General features: G+C 33.1%; 2 protein-coding genes across 3 annotated transcripts; one reads left to right on the forward strand and one right to left on the reverse strand.

The window, feature by feature from the left end:
- Positions 1–3,094: 3,094 nt before the first annotated feature.
- Positions 3,095–6,946, reverse strand: LOC140062980 (NXPE family member 3-like). The gene is made up of 4 exons (XM_072109398.1): positions 6,140–6,946; positions 5,891–5,906; positions 5,181–5,280; positions 3,095–4,636 (listed from the first exon to the last, which is right to left on the reverse strand). Exons 1-4 carry the CDS (start codon positions 6,826–6,828, stop codon positions 3,840–3,842), a joined length of 1,602 nt encoding a protein of 533 aa, XP_071965499.1. The 5' UTR covers positions 6,829–6,946; the 3' UTR covers positions 3,095–3,839.
- Positions 6,947–10,634: 3,688 nt separating this feature from the next.
- LOC140062405 (protein Skeletor, isoforms B/C-like) lies at positions 10,635–20,408 on the forward strand. Of its 2 annotated transcripts, none has more exons than XM_072108612.1 (18): positions 10,635–10,809; positions 11,594–11,675; positions 12,182–12,355; positions 12,522–12,728; positions 12,890–13,288; positions 13,609–13,678; positions 14,080–14,188; positions 14,527–14,695; positions 15,001–15,070; positions 15,263–15,473; positions 15,830–16,078; positions 16,232–16,361; positions 16,799–16,906; positions 17,394–17,573; positions 17,931–18,118; positions 18,423–18,450; positions 18,932–19,101; positions 19,648–20,408. In XM_072108612.1, the coding sequence occupies exons 2-18, from the start codon at positions 11,612–11,614 to the stop codon at positions 19,702–19,704; spliced, it is 2,583 nt and encodes an 860-aa protein (XP_071964713.1). In that variant the 5' UTR covers positions 10,635–10,809; positions 11,594–11,611; the 3' UTR covers positions 19,705–20,408. The 2 variants fall into 2 exon arrangements, with proteins under 2 accessions (XP_071964713.1, XP_071964714.1); XM_072108613.1 differs by having other exon boundaries at positions 12,938–13,288.
- Positions 20,409–21,703: the final 1,295 nt, after the last annotated feature.

Consider the following 21,703-nt stretch of genomic DNA (forward strand, 5'->3'; position numbering starts at 1 on the left):
GGTAAACTTCGCCTGGAAAATAACTACAGTACACATTTTGGTCCCTGGATGGAACATGATATCACGACCCAACGTTGAACGATTCGTACAAAGGGATACCGCCAGACAAGTGCGTACCTATAGCTATTGTTTAGTAGTAAGTTAGATCGCTGGCAATAATGAATGCATATAAAGTGCATAATATCACTCTGACGTACTCTCACGGTCAATGAAACGTCGAGGTTTTCTAGGCGCTGAAGCTACGAAGTGAACGCGAACGAATTATATTCCCCGACAAAAAGTACCTGAACCGTCGGTAAACTTCGCCTGGAAAATAACTACATTACACATTTTGGTCCCTGGATGGAACTTGATATCACGCGTCTCGACCCAACGTTGAACGATTCGTACAAAGGGATACCGCCAGACAAGTGCGTACCTAGCTAATGTTTAGTAGTAAGTTAGATCGCTGGCAATAATGAATGCATATAAATTGCATAATAGCACTCTGACGTACTCTCACGGTCAATGAGACGTCGCGGTTTTTTAGGCGCTGAAGCTACCAAGTGAACGCGAACGTTTTTTACTGTATATTATATTCCCCGACAAAAAGTACCCGTGTTCCCTTCGGTAACCGTCAGTAAACTTCGCCTGGAAAATAACTACATTACACATTTTTGTCCCTGGATGGAACATGATATCACGCGTCTCGACCCAACGGTGAACGATTCGTACAAAGGGATACCGCCAAACAAGTGCGTACTAGCTATTGTTTAGTAGTTAGATCTCTGGCAATAATGAATGCATAAAAGTGCATAATAGCCCTCTGACGTACTCTCACGGTCAATGGAACGTCGTGGTTTTCTAGGCGCTGAAGCTATATGAAGTGAACGTGAATTTTTTTTACTGTATGTTATATTCCCCGACAAAAAGTACCCGTGTTCCCCAACGGGGGGGGGGGCTAGGCTCCCCGACGAGGGAGCTAGAGCCCCCGTAGCCCCCCCCCCCCCCCCGCTGGCGCCACCACTGGGACCGCTTCTCATAATCGACCACCTCCTCTCTTAACGACCACACACATATCCTGTAAATTTTCCCTGGGGACACCAAATAGGAGTAAAAAATGGATTTAATCATGTGAAAAGCCACACGGATAAAAGTTGTTGGACATTGTCCGCATATGTGTATACAATGTTAAAACAGCAATGACAGCAACTTTATCCTGTAAGTTGTAAATTCCTTTTACATTGTAACTATTGTCTTTTGGGATATACGAATACCATTGCCAGCAACTTTATCCTGTAAGTTTCCTCAGATAGTAGGCCAACAATTTACGATTCCGACCCCTAAGATTTAACAACTCGAAGAGCGACATGGCATATTGTTTAACTTTCGATTGCAGGCGATATACGAAAATACCATTGACGGCAACTTAAATGTATGTTGCCCAAGACAGTACCCTATAAATTCCCCAGCCACTACAAGTAAGATTTAACCACACGGCTATTTTTGGGGGGGTTTTTTTGCATTGTAATTAGACCTATTACCCTTGGGATATACGAAAATACCATTGAGATATAAAAAATACAGACAGACAGTAACCAAACATTGTCCCACTAACAACTCTGTTACATAGGGTACGGCCGAGTATCCTGTTGAACGAAAGACTCGTTTTAACATACGTTCTGGTGATTTAAACTATACCTATACAGTATATAAGAAGCCAATTAAACTGATATTTAAAAATAATTGCATGCAATATACCAGATTTAAGGATTTGGAGCATTACACGACATAATTGAGGCACGGTAAAAAATATATCGACATATGTATGCAGTTCGCCGTCGGTCTTTAGGTAGATGACGCTATGTTGTCCAATTAATATTTTTATCCCGGTACAACCCATGATTTTTGGCTCCTTTTCACACACACATACATATTGTATTGTATTGTACTATTTATGTATGATGATGTTAATAAAGTTGGTATTGATTTTGACATATGAGCTCGCTCGATTGTTTACCATGCAAACAACTTTTCTATAGCTTATATATTGCCTTTAAGTAATATCTTCCACTAATTGTATCAATTGTTGCCTTTTTATATGGTACTCAAAATCCAGATGTCTCATACTCATTTGAATACAAATGCAGAGAACATGGTAGGAGTGGTGGAGTAGGTATTTATGTTCACTCTTCTTCCAATGCTTGATTATACAATAGCCAACTCAGAATCATTGTACAGTAGTTGGAATTGTCTAATGATGAGAGCAAATTTATTGATGGTGTTATATACAGGCAAAATAACGGACCTAACTGAGTTTTATAACAGTGTTTTGGATATACTAAATAATAATAAAATTGAAAAAAAATAATTGTATTATATTGGGTGACTTTACTTTTGATGTTTTAAATTCTTCTGTTAATAGACTAATTTATTAATAAACTTAATTGATTAAATATGCACAACCTAATTGAAACTCCGTCCAGGGTCACTAAAGATACTTCTACCTTAATTGACCATATTTATGCCAATGTTTTTAATACAAATTGGTTCAATTGTTTGCGATATTTCTGATCATTTCTCTGTTTTTTCAATATTTGAGAATATTGTTTGAAGTGAAAAAATGGATTCTATTTTTGTTCGTGATTTTAGTAACTTTAATACAAATGCATTTATTTATGATCTATCTAATATATCATGGGATGAAGTTTATATGTTTAAAGATGTTGATGATTCTTACAATAAATTGTATACCTCATTTAGTAACCTTTGTAACATGCCCCTTTTGTCCAACGTTCGGTAAAAAACATTGAAGAAAAAAATCCATGGACCACTATCAATTAAAAAATGTATTAGGAAAAAGCACAAGTTGTTTTCGAAAGTTTTTAGGTCAAATAATGACCCAAATAACAAAAGGATTAAATTGGCTAGAAGCACTTTTTATCATAATTTACTTTCCGTACGAGTACATCATCGTTTATTTTGAGCTTATTTAGGCCAATATCAATTTGTTTAGTTTTGCCTTTAAACAATATGTATTTCGTTTTTGTTACGTTTACAGTAAGCATGTTTGCTTTGAACCACATACTTAGACGATGTATTTCATTATTCATGTTCTAAGAAAACGTTGGTGTCATCTGCGAACATTATTGTTTCTGTTTGGGTACATACACCAGGCATATCATTAACATACAATAGAAACAATAACGACCCCAGTATCGAGCCCGTGTGTTATCTCTGTGTAATCAGATTTACATCCTTCGATTTCTACATATTGTTTCCTATTACTTAATTAGCTTACAAACCATTCTAGAGCAATGCCTCTTATTCCATAATACCTTAGTTTATCAAGCAATATGTCATGATTCATAGAGTCAATTGCTTTTGACAGATCTAGAAAGACCCCTATTACGATTTTTTATTATCAATTGCTTTGGTCAATGTGTCTATTGCTTTTTATTAAGAAGTGTTTGTTCGGTTTAGTGTCCCTCCCTAAACCCATATTGCGACTTGCTAAGTATATTATGTTTAAGTAATGTTTAAGTAAAAATGACATTGTCTGATCGTATACTACCCTCTCATAGATCTTAGATAGACATGGTAAGATAGATATCGGTCTGTAATTGCTAACCTCATCTTTATTACCCTTTTTATACACAGGCACAGTTTTTGCTATTTTTAATTGATCTGGAAATATACCACCCTCAAGTGATTTGTTAACAATATTATGAGCAATTGGTTTTGAAAGTAGGTCATAATTACTTACAATATATTTTATCATTATATCATCATGACCACATGACTTATTCTTATCTAATTAATTATCTAAAGTATAAGACAGAAAACAAGGTACACAATGTTTAAGTACAAATAAGTGACAATACGATTCTTATATATTCTGTTATAATAATTTGAGGAGGATGAATATTGTCACCTACGCGGTGATTGTTGGTCATGTCCCAAACATCTATAATATACAGGTTAGGGATATCAGCCATCATCTTACGCATTTCTCCATCAAACTGCATTGCCAACCAATCACCCACATTAACAGCGCCGACCGCACCACCATAAGATCTCGTATTAGCGCTTTTCATAAAAACTATCGTTTTTGGACTACGTTGATATAAACGAAGAAGAGCATTTTTAATGGTTTTCAGTCGACGTGAGTAAACTTGCAAACTTGTTGCTTCAAAATGAGCAAACAAACACACAAAAATGATGGTATTTTGATCAGCAATGATGTCATCAATCTCATTAGCTGTATACTTTATATCATCTACGCGCATTGTTCTTGCACGTATTGGATATGCGTGAATTCTGAAGAAAAACGTCATGTTATTCTTTGTACTGTTCGCGTACAAAGGTCCCGTGTACCAAGTGGCACCAGCCGTGTATTTTTGACTGGTAGTGTTCTCAACCTTAGAAACAAAGTATTCATACCACTGTCGAATTGTAGAGTCTCCAAAAAAATATAATCTTTTGTGTTTTAAACATCCCGATGATAAAGCTAACTGTACTGTTATATTCTTTAGTGTACATTCGTTGGAGTACCATTTGTCTTTAAAATAAAATCCTGCGGCTAATTTCCTTTCCACTTTGAACTTATTATTTCGTCGGCACTCACTTGATGATTCTATACACAATGTTTGCTCATCTTTAATGACAAAATAGTATTAAAATATTCAATATATATATATAAATAAATATTACATAAAGTATCCTTAGATTTAACGTAATTAAATATAACTATATTAATTTGCAGTATAATTTTATTTTGCTACTGCACCTTCACACGCGCGTCCGAAAATAAACAACAAGAAACTAAATTGGCTATCGCCACCAACGGCCAACTTAGTTGAAACCAGGAAGTTGCAACGTGAACCCGTGGACTCACGTCAACGCGGAAATTACTTCTACCGCGTACAGTTGAAAATCTACTGATGAAATCAGAATTTTGTTTTTTCAAAACCCTTTATAATATCTTCCTAAGATAGAAATATGGAACAATATCGTAATAGTGGAAACTAATGTTATCAAATCTACGTTTCGTGGTACATCGGAGGCAGATAAGGCGGAGATTTGTCCCGAAGTTTCTTCATTGTGCTCACCTATGTCAGAATTAACCATAATTTATATATAGATATCAAGCAGTTAATACTATTGCTTTTTAAGAATTGAGACACAGGCAGAAAACTTACTTGATTCATTTACGTATATTTTCTTGACACCTGTGGACTTCTTCCCATACCTAAAACATAAAAGATTAATGTTCATTACAACAACAAAACATGGGTTTTCCTCATTTTTCCCCATACATTACTATTATTCCTGTTTGTTGTTGTACTGTTTAGGCGTTCTGAATTTATTATAAATTATTCATTTCAATCGTTAGTTGTTTTTTAGTATTTTATACCAGTCATTTCCTTTTATTCATGGTTCTTTAAAATTAAGTGTATTATGATGTAAGTAAAATATAAAAGTGTACGATAAGTACAGTGGTATGTAACACGATTATCTAATTATCTATACGTATCATTCATCAAGTGTAATACCTCATAAAGGTCTATTATATATAATGCATACAACTATTTTTTAAGTCGTGTTTCGTAAATTTTTTCAACTCAGTTTAAGGTGGCTATGACTTAAAGTTAAACTTAAATAGTCTCCTTCCATACAATGCATATACCTGTAATGGTTTTTTTTCCTCCATAATTTATGTATTTTACGAGCGTGTGGAAAATAAAATGATTACTATTACATGGCATCTACTATACAAATACGACCACAATTCTTAGTATATATACCGGGTCAATTATATCAATCTAATTTTTGGTCAAAGTAATTAAATTGACGGTGTTGCACTTTACAGTGATTATGAGTGGGACGCTTATCGATTGGCATTATTTACAATGGCGTTGTTATCCCTGGTATAAGCCAGATGTGTAAATAAAGTATAAAGAATTGAACTAGTTGACGTTGTGTAGTTTTTGCACTTTTTACGTGGGAAGCTTTTATAAAACATTACAAATTGAATACTGTTTGTTATTTTTTAGAGAGACTACAATATAATACATTTTTACTAATACTAATTTAGCTTGGTGCAATATTATTATTAATATTATCACTAAAAATCTCTTTTGCAATATTTAAAATTTACCTGAATAAGCGTGACTCTGTTGGTTTAAAAACTGCCCTGGTCTCTCTCCCTCCTAGGTGTGTATTACCCCGATGGTAAGAGTATGCAGAACATGGCATATTACTTGGTTTTTCACAAAACCATGGCTCACCAGTTCGTTTATCTGTGTAGTCACATGTGTGTTTAGAAGAAGGTAATTCCACATGACAACGGACAACTTTCTTGAGTTTTTCAGCTACAAATGTTCCATCATACACAAACCGAGTGGGCTTAACGTTACGTACACGATTCATAGCTTCAATTGCTTCTCTGCTGTTTATTAACATTACATTAATCGCTATTTTGCCACTCCATCTTAGTGTAAAGAATGCACTGTACGAACCATTATTATAATCAACAATCTTTCCATCAGTTGTCCCACTTGCCAATAAACCAGTAGTATACATTTTGGCCCGAAAATAATCCCCACCTTCCGTTTTGTTTCGTTTGAACTGATCCATTGCTTGGATTACAACGTGTATTTTATCACACAAATTATAAGTTTGTTGCAGATTTTGAATACGGAAATAACTAGTTGAAGGATGTGTAAATGGTTTTTCAGTTAGATTTTGTTCTGCTGCATTGTTGCTGCTTATCGTAGAAGAATTCGGAGCACATGTTGTATTTCTTGTAACATTAATAGATGAAAGTTCTTGTTCTGTATTAACCATTACAACAGATCGTGTACAACATTCTGGTTTAATAGTAAAATTGTTAGTACCAATGCTCTTTTCCGAGGCACCTTTAGTGATGTTTGGATGAAATGAAGTGAATAGTGCTGGACGAGGATAGTTGTATTTAACCTGTGGAGATCAAGTAGTTTTCTGAAATTTAGTTTTAGTTAAACATGTGAATTCAAGTGTTTGGCCAAATTGTTTCAATGTACATTATACTGTATTCAGAATAATAATAATTTCTTGTTAAATAAAAAAGTTGTATGTTAAATCAACTAAACATTGTATAGTTGGAACCCGATTGGATAGTGACTCTTACATTATCGGCGTTTTTTCGCTTTCCTCATCTTTATCGTTTCAAATTTCAGTATATCACTGGGCGGTTTAGAATTAATTATATATGCCTAACGTGTTCACAATTCACAAATGCATATTAGTAGGCCTATACCAAAAGAAGCAAGTGATTTTCAGTTTAGTAACCATTATTTAAATGGATATACGGTACATTTAACAACAATTATGTACAAAAAAGGGGAAAAAATGGTCGCCCACGTCCGGTCAGCACCTCCGATGGGGCACTACCCTGTAGGGATACGGGAAAAATTACCGTCTACTTTGATAGTGAGGCACGTAAGCGCGACCACCACAAAAACAGCATAAACTACTACTCTACCGACTCATTTGTGTTTGTTATTAAAACTATTATTAAGTTAAAACATAGCCATATTTACCAGATGACGTCATGCTTATTAGACAGTTATATTTAAAGATATATTTTGCTGGCACAAAAAATGAAATAATTGTCAAATTAGTTTAAGCATTGACGAAAAACACCGTGTTACTTTTTGATAAATTATTAAGATTTAATTGAAACTTACATAATCGACGGTTTTCAAATATTCCCCAAAATTCCAAATAGATATAACACATACACCAAAAATTAGAAGAAAATGTCGACGGTTGAAACAAATCATAATGCTGCTTTTTTCGTTATGTATATCAAAGTATATACGTCGAGCTAATGATATTGTAATATATTTTGTGGAAGTGTCGAGCAGCTTATATTGTGGATAAGCGATAGTTGGCGCTACTCTGTGCATTCTCAAAAAAAGTATATAGCGCAACTTTGCTGGGCAAGATAGATAACTGTTGCTCTAGGTCCAATTCTACAACGCTCCCTGTAATCCCACACAATTTACCACAATCATCCGGGTATTTTGTCCGCCCGAATGAAGTCTAAGTTATGTATCTTGCGACGCTGTACAATCTTTGCATTCTCTAGCGGTAACCAAGCTTAAGTAATTTGACCAATTTTGACGCGATGGATTGTCCAAACTGCCGCGTGTGCGTGTGCTTGGTCAACGCAAACTTACGTCGTTATGTTGCATCCAAATGAGAATCCAGGATGAATAGCAATCTCCAGACTCTTAAATTGACCAACTGATTTCTATCGCAGATTGTTTGATTTTGCTTTCTTCACTTCATATCATAATTTCTGAACGATTTCTTAGGCTGCCATGGAAAGGATAAAACAGAAAAGACCGAAAATATACATTACATTGGTGTCTTTTACAGTTTCAATTTTTCCAGCTGTTTATTTAGTAAAATGTTTAATGTTTGGCATCATAATTCTGTCAATTTGTAAAACTTACGTTAGGTATAGTAATTAAATATTGTGAAGATTCTGGTAAAATATAAACATATTATTATAATTATTGTCTAACATTTGTAAGGAACGACTTACTCAGTTTATTTATTCTTTACTTGAATCTATAGTGACTTCATGAATAAGTCTGTAGTATGCAAATAAAATTCATTTATGTATTTATTTTGCTCTGCGTTTGTACCAAGCACTTTTTAATCAGATTATTAAACATTATGTTTGTAGATTAGCTACCGTTGCTGTAAACAATTCATTATTGTGATCTATAGGTTTGAAGTTAAATTTGGATTTAATATGAGCTCTCTAATTACAAAATATTATTTTAATCCACTCTAATTTTCAAACTCAAAAAGAACCACATGTTGTTTATTGTTTTTTCTTGAAATATTTATTCAAGGTAGCTGCCGGTATACAATTTCTATTGTTTGTTATAAAATAACAACCTTGCAAAAAAATTGATAATAAACCCACTTACAGATTGTTTTCGTTAGCAGTAAAGCATCGTGAATTTTACTTAATTTTAAAATAAAAAAATTACCGAACTTTCTCATAAAAATAGTATTTTCTAACAATACTTTGCATACGTGTAACCAGTTGACATCATAACTCCAAACAATTAATTGGCCTCTATTTTGATTTAATTCGTTTAAATAAAAACAACGGTAATTTAGGGCATTATTATTTATTTTTAATTTTATTTAAAACATAATTATGCAGAATAAAAATATATCAAATATTCATAAACACAGTGGTTACATTTTCCCCATGTTTTGCACACGAAGGAACTTGTTTGACATAGGAAACTGGACGATTCCATTTATTAGTACTACATGGATTTGATGATGATAATATTACCGTTTTTAACAATTGTGTTACTTGAAACATATTTTCTAGTTGGTTTATTCTTATAAAGGTCAATGTCAAATTTATAATCTATATTAAATAATGCTAAAATGCTCTTTCCATGTCCACTAAAACAACCAAATCAGTCTCTTGCATGTGGATCAATATAAGGAAACCATTTAAACGTTTAATTATGGAGAATGTACTTCTATTGAAATTCATTAAACATGCATTAAGTTGGTGTAATTCTTGTTCAAGAGCTTGATTTAATGACAAAGCATTAATCGGTCATCAATTCGAAATCCCCATCTATAATGCCAAACACTGATTCACTGGAAAGGATTGCAAATGTGTTATAAAATATCTAATTCGTTCGGCAGTTCAGAAATCATCAAAAGGTCCTCATGCATAGTGGAATCTTTCTAAATGTAATAGTACAACTCATTTCCAAGAGTCAATATTTTGTCAAGATCAGTAAAGAAAAATTCATTTCCATTCCTCAATGTTGAATAAAGAATAGCGACAAGACTATTTGCAACACACTGCTTTACCACATGAAAAGCCAAACCGAGAATCTGCTTGATTAAAACTACCTTGTGTTAACACATTATTAGTAATGCTCTTACATCTGTTGACCACACTTGTATTAGTGTTACCTTTATTGTCTTTGTTTTCATTAGATACCTTTTCAAACATTTTTCTAACTTGTCAATAAATTCGAGTGACCTAAATACTTGCAATGCGGAGTATAATTTTCATTAAATTTATCACTTTTCTCGATCCATGTGATCTCTATATCTTCGTTTTCTAGGTTAAGATCAACTCTGTGAACATATATGAGATTATACCATTAGGCCTACTCCACCCTCATCATGCTTTAATTACTTGATTAAATTTTTTTTTAACCGTTCTGATTGTTACAATATTATTACAATAAGACAACTTAAAAAAGAAAAGACAGCTCAAATATCTAAAATATACGAACTCCTATTGAGTTAGGCCTTATACGACAACTTTAATCTAAATTATTATTATTGGTTTATTAAGATAGGTTTGTTACAAAATATAACAATTATTATTACCCAATAAAAAAAATATTAAAAAATAAATTTCTATTTTCGATAAGGCAAAGTCGGCATGATTTCCTAAAGTTCATGTTCACTGGTAACCAGTACGGTAACAGACAATTTCGAATAATGAACGGGTGGTAGATATTTTTCCATTTTGTGTAGTAATCCTGACAACGACTTCCGACAAGCATGAAATTTGTGAATGTGTTGGGTTTCAATATCAGTTTCTAATGTTAAAGGCCAACCTTAAAATAAAGGATGTGATACGTTAAGAATTGAGTGCGGAAATGATTGAATTAGACAAATACTTTAACAGATGACATCAACAACAAGCACAGCCAGTAAAGCATGCATTGTTGAAAACACAGCTTCTTCCATAGTGGATTAAATTATTCTATAAAGGTAAGAATTATCGAGATTAATACTATTTGTAGACCTACTTTGTAACAATTTGCTGGAAAATGTGACTTGTTGATTCTTTAACATATGCTTCTGAGTCACAATCAATTTCAAAGCAAACAGTATACATTTGAACGTTTTTATTCGACCATAACAACATTGTTTAAACCCACCTACTTGGTATTACAATTCGTTCTGTCTAGAAATGAAAATTATTCTAAAAGATAACTGAAATACAGGATCAGTGTATCACTATTTCGTTACACATTTTGATAAATCGTACTTTATAATTATAATTAAAATTCTCAATATACTCAAAATAATACGTCACAATTTGGCTGTACTATAAAAAAACGCATATATAAATGACGTGTTCTGCGTTCAACAGCAGAATGACGCATATGAAATACTTCCTTTTTTTAATTTATTGAAAAGTAAACCTTGTGAACTTCTAGCAACAGCTGTACTACTACAAAGATTTCACTATGTTTATCAACACCAAATGACCCGGCGATCAGTCCCGATTCTTATGGCATTATACTTACTCTGAATTACTGTTCAAAAACACTCATTCATCTTTTTATATAAGAAAACTATGAGAAGATAATGTAGACGATGATTTACTTTTACAATTTACTAAGAATTCTTTCTCACTCACCTATTTGTGTATAATTGGCCTAGAGTTTAAATTTAATTAGACGACGAATTATTTCAAATACAAAATAATATTATTTATTTACCAAATATCTTGTGATGTTCAATTAATAGATTTTTATTTTTACTGCAGGCTTCCACCCAAAAAAAGATGATGAAATACCTGTATATTTGTTTTTTATTGATGTCCATGAATGCATATGTGTACAGTCAACGTAAGTCCTATCTTCTTGCTTCTAATTCAATCAGTGTGATTTTAAAGTGTTGTGTTTCTTTATAATTAAAGATATATACGGTTCCCCTAACAATTTTTTTTAATATGACATTAATTTCACGTAATAGTTAATCACTTTTACTAAAAACTGGATCGGAAAAAAACAATTATTGACCTAAAAATGTTTAATAGCTTAACAAATTTAAAGCAAAAAATACATTTTTCGTTTAAATTAACCGTTTCGTTTGTCCTTTTATATGACTACTTGAAATAATTATTTGTTTTGGTTTTTTTTACAGAAGTGGAAACGTTATTAAAACTGCAAAATTGCCTATTTAAAGTCTGATTCTATTAATCTTCATTTTCATGTTTTTGGGGGACAATGCATCTTTACATAATTTATTTTTAATAATCTATTGTGATCAAAAACACCTTAATATTATTACATATACAATTATTTATTTTGCAGGAATTTTAATTCTATATATTAATAAATCATCTATCCAGGTTGCCCTTCGTGTGCCAAGCCAGAAAATGACCAACGAGTATGCGGGACAGATGGCAGAACATACCCTTCCATATGTTACCTCGGACGGAGGATTTGTAGAGGAGATTCTCCAGACTTAGCAGTAGCATATTCGGGTAAATGCATTCGAATGAACGACCCTGTGGTTGTTACAAGTAAGTCCCAGCAGATTCTCGTACGGTATCACGTCTAGATAGCTTTAATCAATTGTATAGTGTACAATTATACATATAAAGCTAAATGAAACAACGAAAGATTAACTTGTTTACTTTCATATCTTCAATACAAAATTATTAATATCAATATGCTGCTTGTTTGCAGCTACTGTGAGTTCACGACCATATTCTATTACTAAAAACCAGCTAAATGAACCCGATCAAACTGAGCAGAAAGACTCGAGATGTACCGTGGCATTGGTACCAGTCTGTGGTAGTGATGGAATCACCTATCCGTCACCCTGCTTCCTTGCAAAGTTTGCAAATCTTCCTGGAAAAAGCGATCTAACTATTGCACAGATGGGTTTCTGTGGTGAGTGTCACATGTGTTTTCTATCGATCATTTTAGGCTATAACAATTATGTTTAAAATGTGTTTTCATTATATAATTGTTTTAAATGTATGTTATATTGATTGCGTATATCAACAAATTATGTTTAGTAGAATAATCTTTTACCATTTATATTTTTGTAGATCAATTTAATTCTGAAAATAAATCAGATTTGAATTTAACTTCACCAGCAAATGAACAAGAAAAAGTCGATTCAACATCAAATATTTTCACCACCGTACAATCAACTGTTCAAGAGATAACTGCAGAACAACTGCAGACTACAAAAAAAGGAGGTGGAGGTAGTGACTTGTTTGTACCAGGGCCTGCTTCGGATTTAGAACCAGAAGGAACAGTTGTTACTCCATTCAAACCGCCAACGACAGAGACAACAGTAACAGACATTTATTATGGGAAATTTATTGGAGATATTATGCCTGTTAGAAATGAACGCGCACTACCCAGAGGACGTGGAACAATTTATTCAGTTGATAAGTCAACAATTACGATTGTACATTTTACGATTAATAGCAAGGTAGATGGTAAGAAAACATCATACTATACTATATCATTAAACTTTTTATCTACCAGTTCTCGTTATTCTATCTATTTTTAAATGTTTTATTTTGTCGTTGATGTTATTTTGTTTTCAATGCTGATGTTATAGTTGATGTTGCTTGTAGTGTTGTGATGTGGATATTGTACGTTGCTGTGGTCGTTTCTGTTATGTTTATCATTGCTTAATCTTTTTGTATTTGAACGGATATGAAAATTATATCCAATTATTGTTATCACTAGATAACCTGCTACTGTGTATGTTTCATACACTGTACTGATGGTGTAAGCTTATCATTTGTTACAGATATTTATTTAAAGGCTGGGTTGAACAGTGAACCCCATAACGGAGATACAATACCAGACGAGAAAGGAAGGTAACACTACGATTTGTTTGTATTAAGCATTGTTTAGAGTGTGGCATACCAAATACAACATCAATACAACAACATTTGTTTTTGAGAATGCTTTACTGGACAAACATTATTGACTATAACACATTGGCGTTTTAAGAAAAGCTATGGTCGTTGCACGAGACAAAAATAAAGATTTGGTTTGATGCTTATCACACATCACACGTGTGACTCCGAGATAATTATAACAATGACGAAGACTGATAATTACGAAGTTCTTCCAAACAAATGATAACAATGAACACCATCACAACGATAGAAATATGAAAATAATGACGAAAACGTTGTTATGATTACGATCTTATAATTGATGATTTCGTTTCTTATGAGTTATAATATTCGTGTGTTTTTTTCTTTAAAAAAAGAAAACGAAAACTTAAAGCATATAAAAACAAGGATATCATTCTAAGCTTACCAGAAGGAAAAGCGTTAGCGGAGTATGACTGGATTGGAGTCTGGTGCCGTCGTTATAAGGTGAGCAATCTTTTAAGTTTACTATATAATTATATTATTTATGTTCATTATCAGTTGTATATTTACAGTATTATGCTACTCTGTATTTTGCTTTATTATTTGTGGAAATAAATATTATTATTATTATTATTAATACATACTGAGTGAAATAGGCCTATACCAAGGAATAGTCAAAGGATATACCACGTTTGTATTTGTTTTTTTACAGCAAGTGTATGAATGCAATAAATATTACTATGCAAAACTAAACAATAATATAGCCACCAGCACGTTAGTGCATATATTCTGTACACGCTACATTTGTACATTAAACGAGCTCATAATGACACTTTTTTTAGACTTTTGCAAGAGTGAATATATCTGCTGATTTTGTAGCACCTGATCAGTATAACTTAGGTGTAATGGGTTACAAACCTCGAATACACAACGTTCGGGCACCGGCTACAAACATAATGGACACAAAAACAATACGATTCCACAGTATCACGTACGATGGTGCTGCTCCTGGTAAGTTTAATTATAAATACATGAGATAGGAATGAGAGAAACGTGATCTACGCTCATGGCAATAACAGTGTCTGAATCAATGTAATATCCATATACTGGGGTACCAGTTGATGAAATTGTTGTTAATGACCTTGTTGGTGATGTCAGTATAATAACTCATACTCATAACGTCGATTGATTTGATAACGAAAATGTTAATAATGACCATTCTGACGATGGCAAACAACGGTAACAACAGCTTGCCGTCATTCTACCACTAAATTCAACATACTTAAGATAATATTCATCTTTGATTGTTTGTGTAGATGTTTATTTCTGGATTGGATCGGGTAGACCTGACTCAACAGGACGTAGTGTACCTTACATAAATGGAAGGTAACTAAAAATTAGAAATTACAACACTATGTTTTATTTTCTAAAACAAGATCATTTATAGATTTGACAGCCTAGACTGGAAAATATCGATTGCACAAAAGTATAGTAACTTTACGAACATTTTCTGGCCTGCCGAATCATGAATAGCATTAATTAGTATTATCAATGATTGGTATTAATTGATTTTCACAGCATTGATGGACTGCTTCCAAAGTTTCGTCGTGACACTATCACCGTTCAGCTACCCGATAACGTGATGGTCTTCGATATTGACTATATCGGTATATGGAGTAAGACTTTTCAGCAAGATTTTGGACATGTTCTTATACCAGACCGCAGAGAATTGAATATTCCGCCATTTGTGGAAAGTTCACATAAGGTTACACCAACTGGTGTTGAGGAGGTACGGTAGTTATCAATCATTTAATGCAAATGTCAAGATCAGTGGAATGTTAAGTTAGGCTCTGCAGTTTAGACCTCCGACGCGTCACCGTTATTCTATGTTACAAGTTGTTTTGGTGTTTCATATAGTACCGTATAAAACCAAGCAGCGAGATTAAAGTTTATCTTTTCTGAATTATTTCAGTATAATTAGGGTTAGGATTAGGTTAGTTGTTAGTTGTCACAAAATAAAACAATTGTTTAAACCCTTTAATATAATTTAATGATGCATCTATTAGCTATATACTTTTGAGCAACACATGACTACATAATATAGCAATGAATGTACAAAGTTGTATGGATTTATTGACATTGAAGGTACGGCCGACTGCTTCACAAGTACGGAACAGTGAAAGTTTATCAACGAACTACCAAGTGAGTTGGGTAATTGATGGTGATGAAATAGATGTTGAACTATCTGGTATACTCCATGACAGGCAGTACATGGCCTTTGGCATCAGTGGTAGTAGGGTACGATCAGTGATGTTCGGATCTGATGTAGCTGTTGCCTGGATAAACGGCGATATAGCGCAAGTAGATGATTACTATTTAGGAGGGTACTCCCAGGTAAGCACGTACTAATACAAAAGATAAAGTAACAAGAAATTTAAATTGTGTACCCTAAAAGTTTTAAAAGCTATTTAAAAGACAAACAATTATACTTGTCACAATTCAAAGCTATGGTGCTTCCAAAAATGTCAAATCTATATCTATGCTAAGTGTTTAGGTGGAAGCGGTGCCTGTAAAGATGAATCATTCGTACTACCTGGAGTCAATAATTACAAGAATATTAGTGGTTCCAGTGTTGATGGCGTCACTACTATATCATTTCGTCGAAAACTCGACACAGGTACATACATTCAGTTCTTATACTATGGCGTTATCTAAATTCCTTCACTTGCACTGATGAAGGGCTAGTGTTGCCCGCCGAAAGCTCTGCTAACTTTTCTGGCTGTTTTACTTCATCGTTTTGATTTAGCTTTTCGCTTTTTTTTGTATCTCCATTGAGATCCAGCCACTGATACCCACAGCATTGTCATTTTTTCAGTTATTTGCTTTTGGATTTATATATATATATAGTGTTATTATTACAGGAGAGATAATAGTTTTCTGAAATGTACTTAACTTTAACTTACTGTAGGCTATTATTCAAAGAGTTACAACCATTTGTACAATATAGTATGCCCCATCTTCAAGGTAGATAACACCTCCTCTCCTGCTAAAAATCAATAAGGTACCGTTTATTTGTTACATTGATTATTGACTTTTCAACAACCGTTCTTGCAGAGGATGCATTGGACATGACTATATCATTAACGGACGCCATGTACATAGTGTGGGCAATCGGATCAATAGACGACCAGGGATTGGTGACGAAGCACACTCATTTTGGCGGTAAGATTGTCTTCTTATGCCGTTTTGAACGCCAACTTGGATTTCTCGAAAAGCACAAGGAGGATTTTTTAGGACTTTTAGTGTGATGTTCCATTCATAGTTCTGGACTTTTCCTGGAAAAAATAGCTTGTTACAAAAAATGGACAGTAATAGTTAAATACGATAATTATTGTTCGTGATTTCACATAAGTTGGAAGTTTTTTCAAATGTGTTTATAGTTGTTATGTGTTTATAGTTGCTTTTTCCGTTTTTTTTTTTGTCTTGTTTATTTGTTTATTCGATTTTATGGGTATAAAACAATGCTCCCTCTTAGTATCAATACGTCGTCTGAAATGGCGAAATTATATGAAACGCAGAGGCACTAGTGTACAGTATACTTAAAACTCGTTTATATATTGTTTTATAACGCCATTAAAATACACATTTGTCATTGGTTCAGTATATTAAGCAGAGTTTGTGAGACAATTAATTCAATTCCATTTTGAAGGTGACGTGTTTAGTTTCGGTAGAGATCCAGTGAACAATGCTCAACCAATGTTGTTGTCAAATCAGGCAGGGAACTCAGGAACGTGGCCAGAGATAGTTTTAGAAGGTAGAGATGTAACAACATTCGATGCTAAAATAGGGCCAACCGCTAGAGGATACACGAGATATGCAGCTACCACAGGTACTTTGACAGTATTTTTCATGTTGTTAGTATAAATTGGTATTTTTGTCTGTATTTTTACTAATATTAAGCCGAATCACCATCTGTGTTATCGTGCATAGTCAATCATCTTCAGTCTATAGAAGCAACGCAAACATGTAGGCCTAATTGAAATTGAAAAATTAAAAAGTGTACCAATTACCACAATGTAGCTTTGATTTAATTTCAATTAAGACAATGCGGATTACATAATTATGTATATTGACAATGTATATCATCATTGTGAATTTCAAATCCATTTGATGATGCAATCGCATTCGTACTGTACATATAACTTCAAACTACCAAATTATTGATTAATTATCATTCAAATTATAGGTAATACTGAGTGGGGCTTCACCTGGTACTTGAATGAGAAGCTAGCTCCAAAACTGATACTCAAGCGAGGCGTCGAGTACACATTCCGAGTGTTCGGCGGTGATGATGAATCTCTTATTGCCCAGTACCATCCATTTTATATCACTGATGACATAACGGGAGGAACCCCTTCTACTAATATATTTAAGGCAAGTCTTGAAATTAAAGCTTACACATTTTTAGACATAACATAGGCTAAATAACTTGAAGTGATTGTTACAAGTACAATTTAACATGTTTTAATGTAAAATTGAAAAATCAGGAAAATAAAACCAAATTATATCATATAGCCTATGCTATTTACCGTATACAGTAACAATTTTTTAGAGCTTGATTTCTGAACCTAAATTACCGAATGGAAAAATAATCATCTAATACCTACTTAAACAAATACTTTAGATCACTGCGGTACATATTTTATACATAACAAACATTTTTATTTCCATTTTTTAGTATCAAACAATATATGCTGGTCCAACTGGTGAGTATATAATATATTCTTAAATCTATTTTTTTCAATATAGCTTGCACCCTTGTTTTGATATACAAGAATTGGACAGCATATAACAAGCTTTCGTTTCAGGACGGAAACAAAGGACGAATTTCAAATCGATCAAATCAAGTCGCGATATGGACGGAACGGTGGATACTTATACGCATGTGCAGATTAATATTATAAAAATTCCGTCTACCGAAAAGAAAGTTCGTTAATGTGACGATAGGAAAAATAGTAATCCGTTCAATCATTGGAAACAAGGTCTACGACTTGAAATATTTAATGTCCTCAAAGTTTTATTTAACTAAGTCTAAATTACATTATACATTGTTGCATACAAATCGGTCGTTTATATTCAATTTAACAAAGTTACCGTCGACAAAATGTACAAAATATATAATTAGGCCCAACTAAACTAAACATTTAAAAAACCATTTTACATAATTAAATACTGTTTTTTATATAGTGGGTGGTTACTGTGAGTATAATATTAACAAAAAACAAGTAAGACGGAAGCAATCGGCAACATTCGATGATTATTTTAAAACACTTAAAGAAAAATGCAACAGACGAGTGCTACCTGGAATTCTGAAATGGACTCCGAACGCAAACACACCGGATACAGTGTATTATCAGGTTAGTACGATTTTATATAAGTAATGTAGTTTGTGAAAAATTCAAAGTTCGAGTACCATTTTATTTACTTGGTATTTTCACTGCCAAACTCAAAGTAAGTTTTAGGTTGGTTGTTAAAGCTGGAGAAGCACTCGATCTCTGCTATGACTATCAAAGTCGTCGAGTTGACTTGACACTGTACTTATAAAAACAGTTTGAAATAGATCGCTAAAGCTTGTTTCTATACAGTTTGGTAAACTATGTGAAATATTTCTCTATAATAACAGAATGAAATCTCCCTATGAGGAGAGTTTAACTTTTTGGTTCCTCCCACTAGAACGTAATGCAATTTGACCAATAATGACGCGATATATTAAGATTCATTGCGTCGTGATTTGAACCATGCTTCTTTGAAAGGACTATTGCAAACGCAACGAACAGCAAATACATGGGACGACGTTCATACATGCAGAAAATGTTTTATATTCTCCAAAATGGTTATTACACGATGCCAGGTATTAGTAAAAGGACATCATACAACTTTATATTATTTATATTTTTTTTTAGTGCTACACGCATCAGTATTTTGGTTGGAAGATTCAAGTTGTGGATAGTTTTCTATGATATCTGAACATTTACACCTCACGAATTTCAAAGTAGGAATCTTATACAACAGAGGTTTGACTGGAATTAATAACATTAAGTTACTGAACAGTTGTAAAAACTAAAGTATTATTTAGTTCTTTAGTACTGAAAGTTTGTATGTGAAATACAGTTTAAACTAATTACTATGTTTGTACATTAACTAGTTAATGAACCCGGATAACCTACTTCTGTTTTATTTATTTCCATACAAAAGGTTGAAAAACCAGACCCAATATACTTAAGCTTAAACAAATCATTGACAGCTCCCCGGGCCTGATCGCATGGACTTCTGTTAGTACGCCTATTGTAAGTTAGGTTCTAGATTATGTGGATGATGGACCCAATGTATATGTACTCAAAACAATGTGTAAACAATATAATCTATTACATTTAAAATTCGGATTTTTCTTAAATAGTACTGCGCGACAATGGCATTTTAAATATAGAGCAGTCATTAGGCCTATACATTCTATAACAAAATATTACAATAGTATAAGCATTTAAAATATAAAATTCAACGTTTACATTGTTCATTAATTTCATAAACATATAATTGTTATTCTTCATTGGCAAAATCATCTTAGTTGTAGATTTACACGTGGAATTCCTTGCACGTCATAGGCACTTCTAGTGGCAGAATGTATGCATTTTATTATCTGGAAGAATTACAGTACAGTCCAATATGTTTCCTTGATATTACTATTGTGATATAGTACGTACATCAGTAAATGAATGCACTTGGTGCATGGAAGTATAAAATACCTTGGTGTTATAGTACGTCATCTCATTCACATGCCTAATACACCACATGTCGTAAAAATACAAATTCTACGACAATATCATCCTTTTGATTGTAAGGCACACACGAATAAACACAGTAACGAAACAGTAATAAACGGCACAAATAATCAAGGCTGCAACACATATACCAAAAGCAGATAAAATGACTGCAGGTAAAGATCCAGTCAAAATGAAAACAGACAAAATGACTACAGAGGCGGTAACCAACCAACGTTTGCTTAACAAGAAATGTACGTATGAATTCCAAATTTTCGTTGTAACACCAAGTTGTTCATAATCACTATCTACACTTGATGTTGTTTTACGATTCATTTTGTTTTATTTGTACTGTTCTTTGTGTAGAAAAATGTACTGAAACCAAAACGAATCAACACAATGAAGAATAACGACGCATTAGGTGGATATTTTAAACAATATCCCAATCTGCTGATTGGTCGACGATCAAATATCCTAATTATTAAGTATTGTTAATGCAAAAATGTTTTTGATGACCTTTCGTTGGTAAAACATATCAAATAGTGAACTTTACCCGTTTAAGAATAATACAAACATTGAATAGGAGCAGCGCCAACACAAAACAGATAAACAAACCAAGCAACAATACTATGAGAACCTGTCCACAAAGTGGTTAGTCAGATCACCTAACAAGAAAAAGACAGTGAATATTAATCAACGTACGAAATCAATATAAAATGCATGCTTACGAGATTACAATTCCCAATTACATTTAACCATTTTCTTTCCGGTTTCAGAGGCAGGGAACAGAAGAAAAATAAACAAATGTAACTACCGTCATTATAATCAAATGTGAAAACAAAAAAACATTATACTGAAACATAAGGTTCTGTACAGTACATACTTTAATCATTGCATTCCCTAAATACATCATAGACATTAAATACGCTCAGTTTTAAATACATTCCTGCTTAACAAAAATGAATAATGTGTTTATAGTTACAACAAATAATATGTCAGTCATTGTGACTGAATCTACATTCATACACTTTAACTCAGAATTTCACCACAGTATCCAACTTTATCCTTCATACCTGAATAATTTACTATTAGGCCTATACTGTGTATACCCTTAAATTTAAGATAATCCTCCAAAATGTCAGTTACAAACATCCTTTTAAATATTCTCTTTCACCTTATTTACCTTTCACCTTATTATATC

The sequence above is a fragment of the Antedon mediterranea genome, chromosome 11 (genome assembly GCF_964355755.1).
Source record: "Antedon mediterranea chromosome 11, ecAntMedi1.1, whole genome shotgun sequence".
Lineage (NCBI taxonomy): Eukaryota > Metazoa > Echinodermata > Crinoidea > Comatulida > Antedonidae > Antedon > Antedon mediterranea.

What these genes read in the sequence shown, in the direction of transcription:
- LOC140062980 (XM_072109398.1), bottom strand. Translation starts at nt 6,828, where the DNA reads ATGGTTAATACAGAACAAGAACTTTCATCTATTAATGTTACAAGAAAT. An exon ending in AATATACGTAAATGAATCAA is followed by an intron (nt 4,637 to 5,180) that starts GTAAGTTTTCTG and finishes TTGTCATTAAAG; the next exon opens with ATGAGCAAACATTGTGTATA.
- LOC140062405 (XM_072108612.1), top strand. Translation starts at nt 11,612, where the DNA reads ATGATGAAATACCTGTATATTTGTTTTTTATTGATGTCCATGAATGCA. An exon ending in GTACCTTACATAAATGGAAG is followed by an intron (nt 15,071 to 15,262) that starts GTAACTAAAAAT and finishes TGATTTTCACAG; the next exon opens with CATTGATGGACTGCTTCCAA. An exon ending in CACCAACTGGTGTTGAGGAG is followed by an intron (nt 15,474 to 15,829) that starts GTACGGTAGTTA and finishes TTGACATTGAAG; the next exon opens with GTACGGCCGACTGCTTCACA.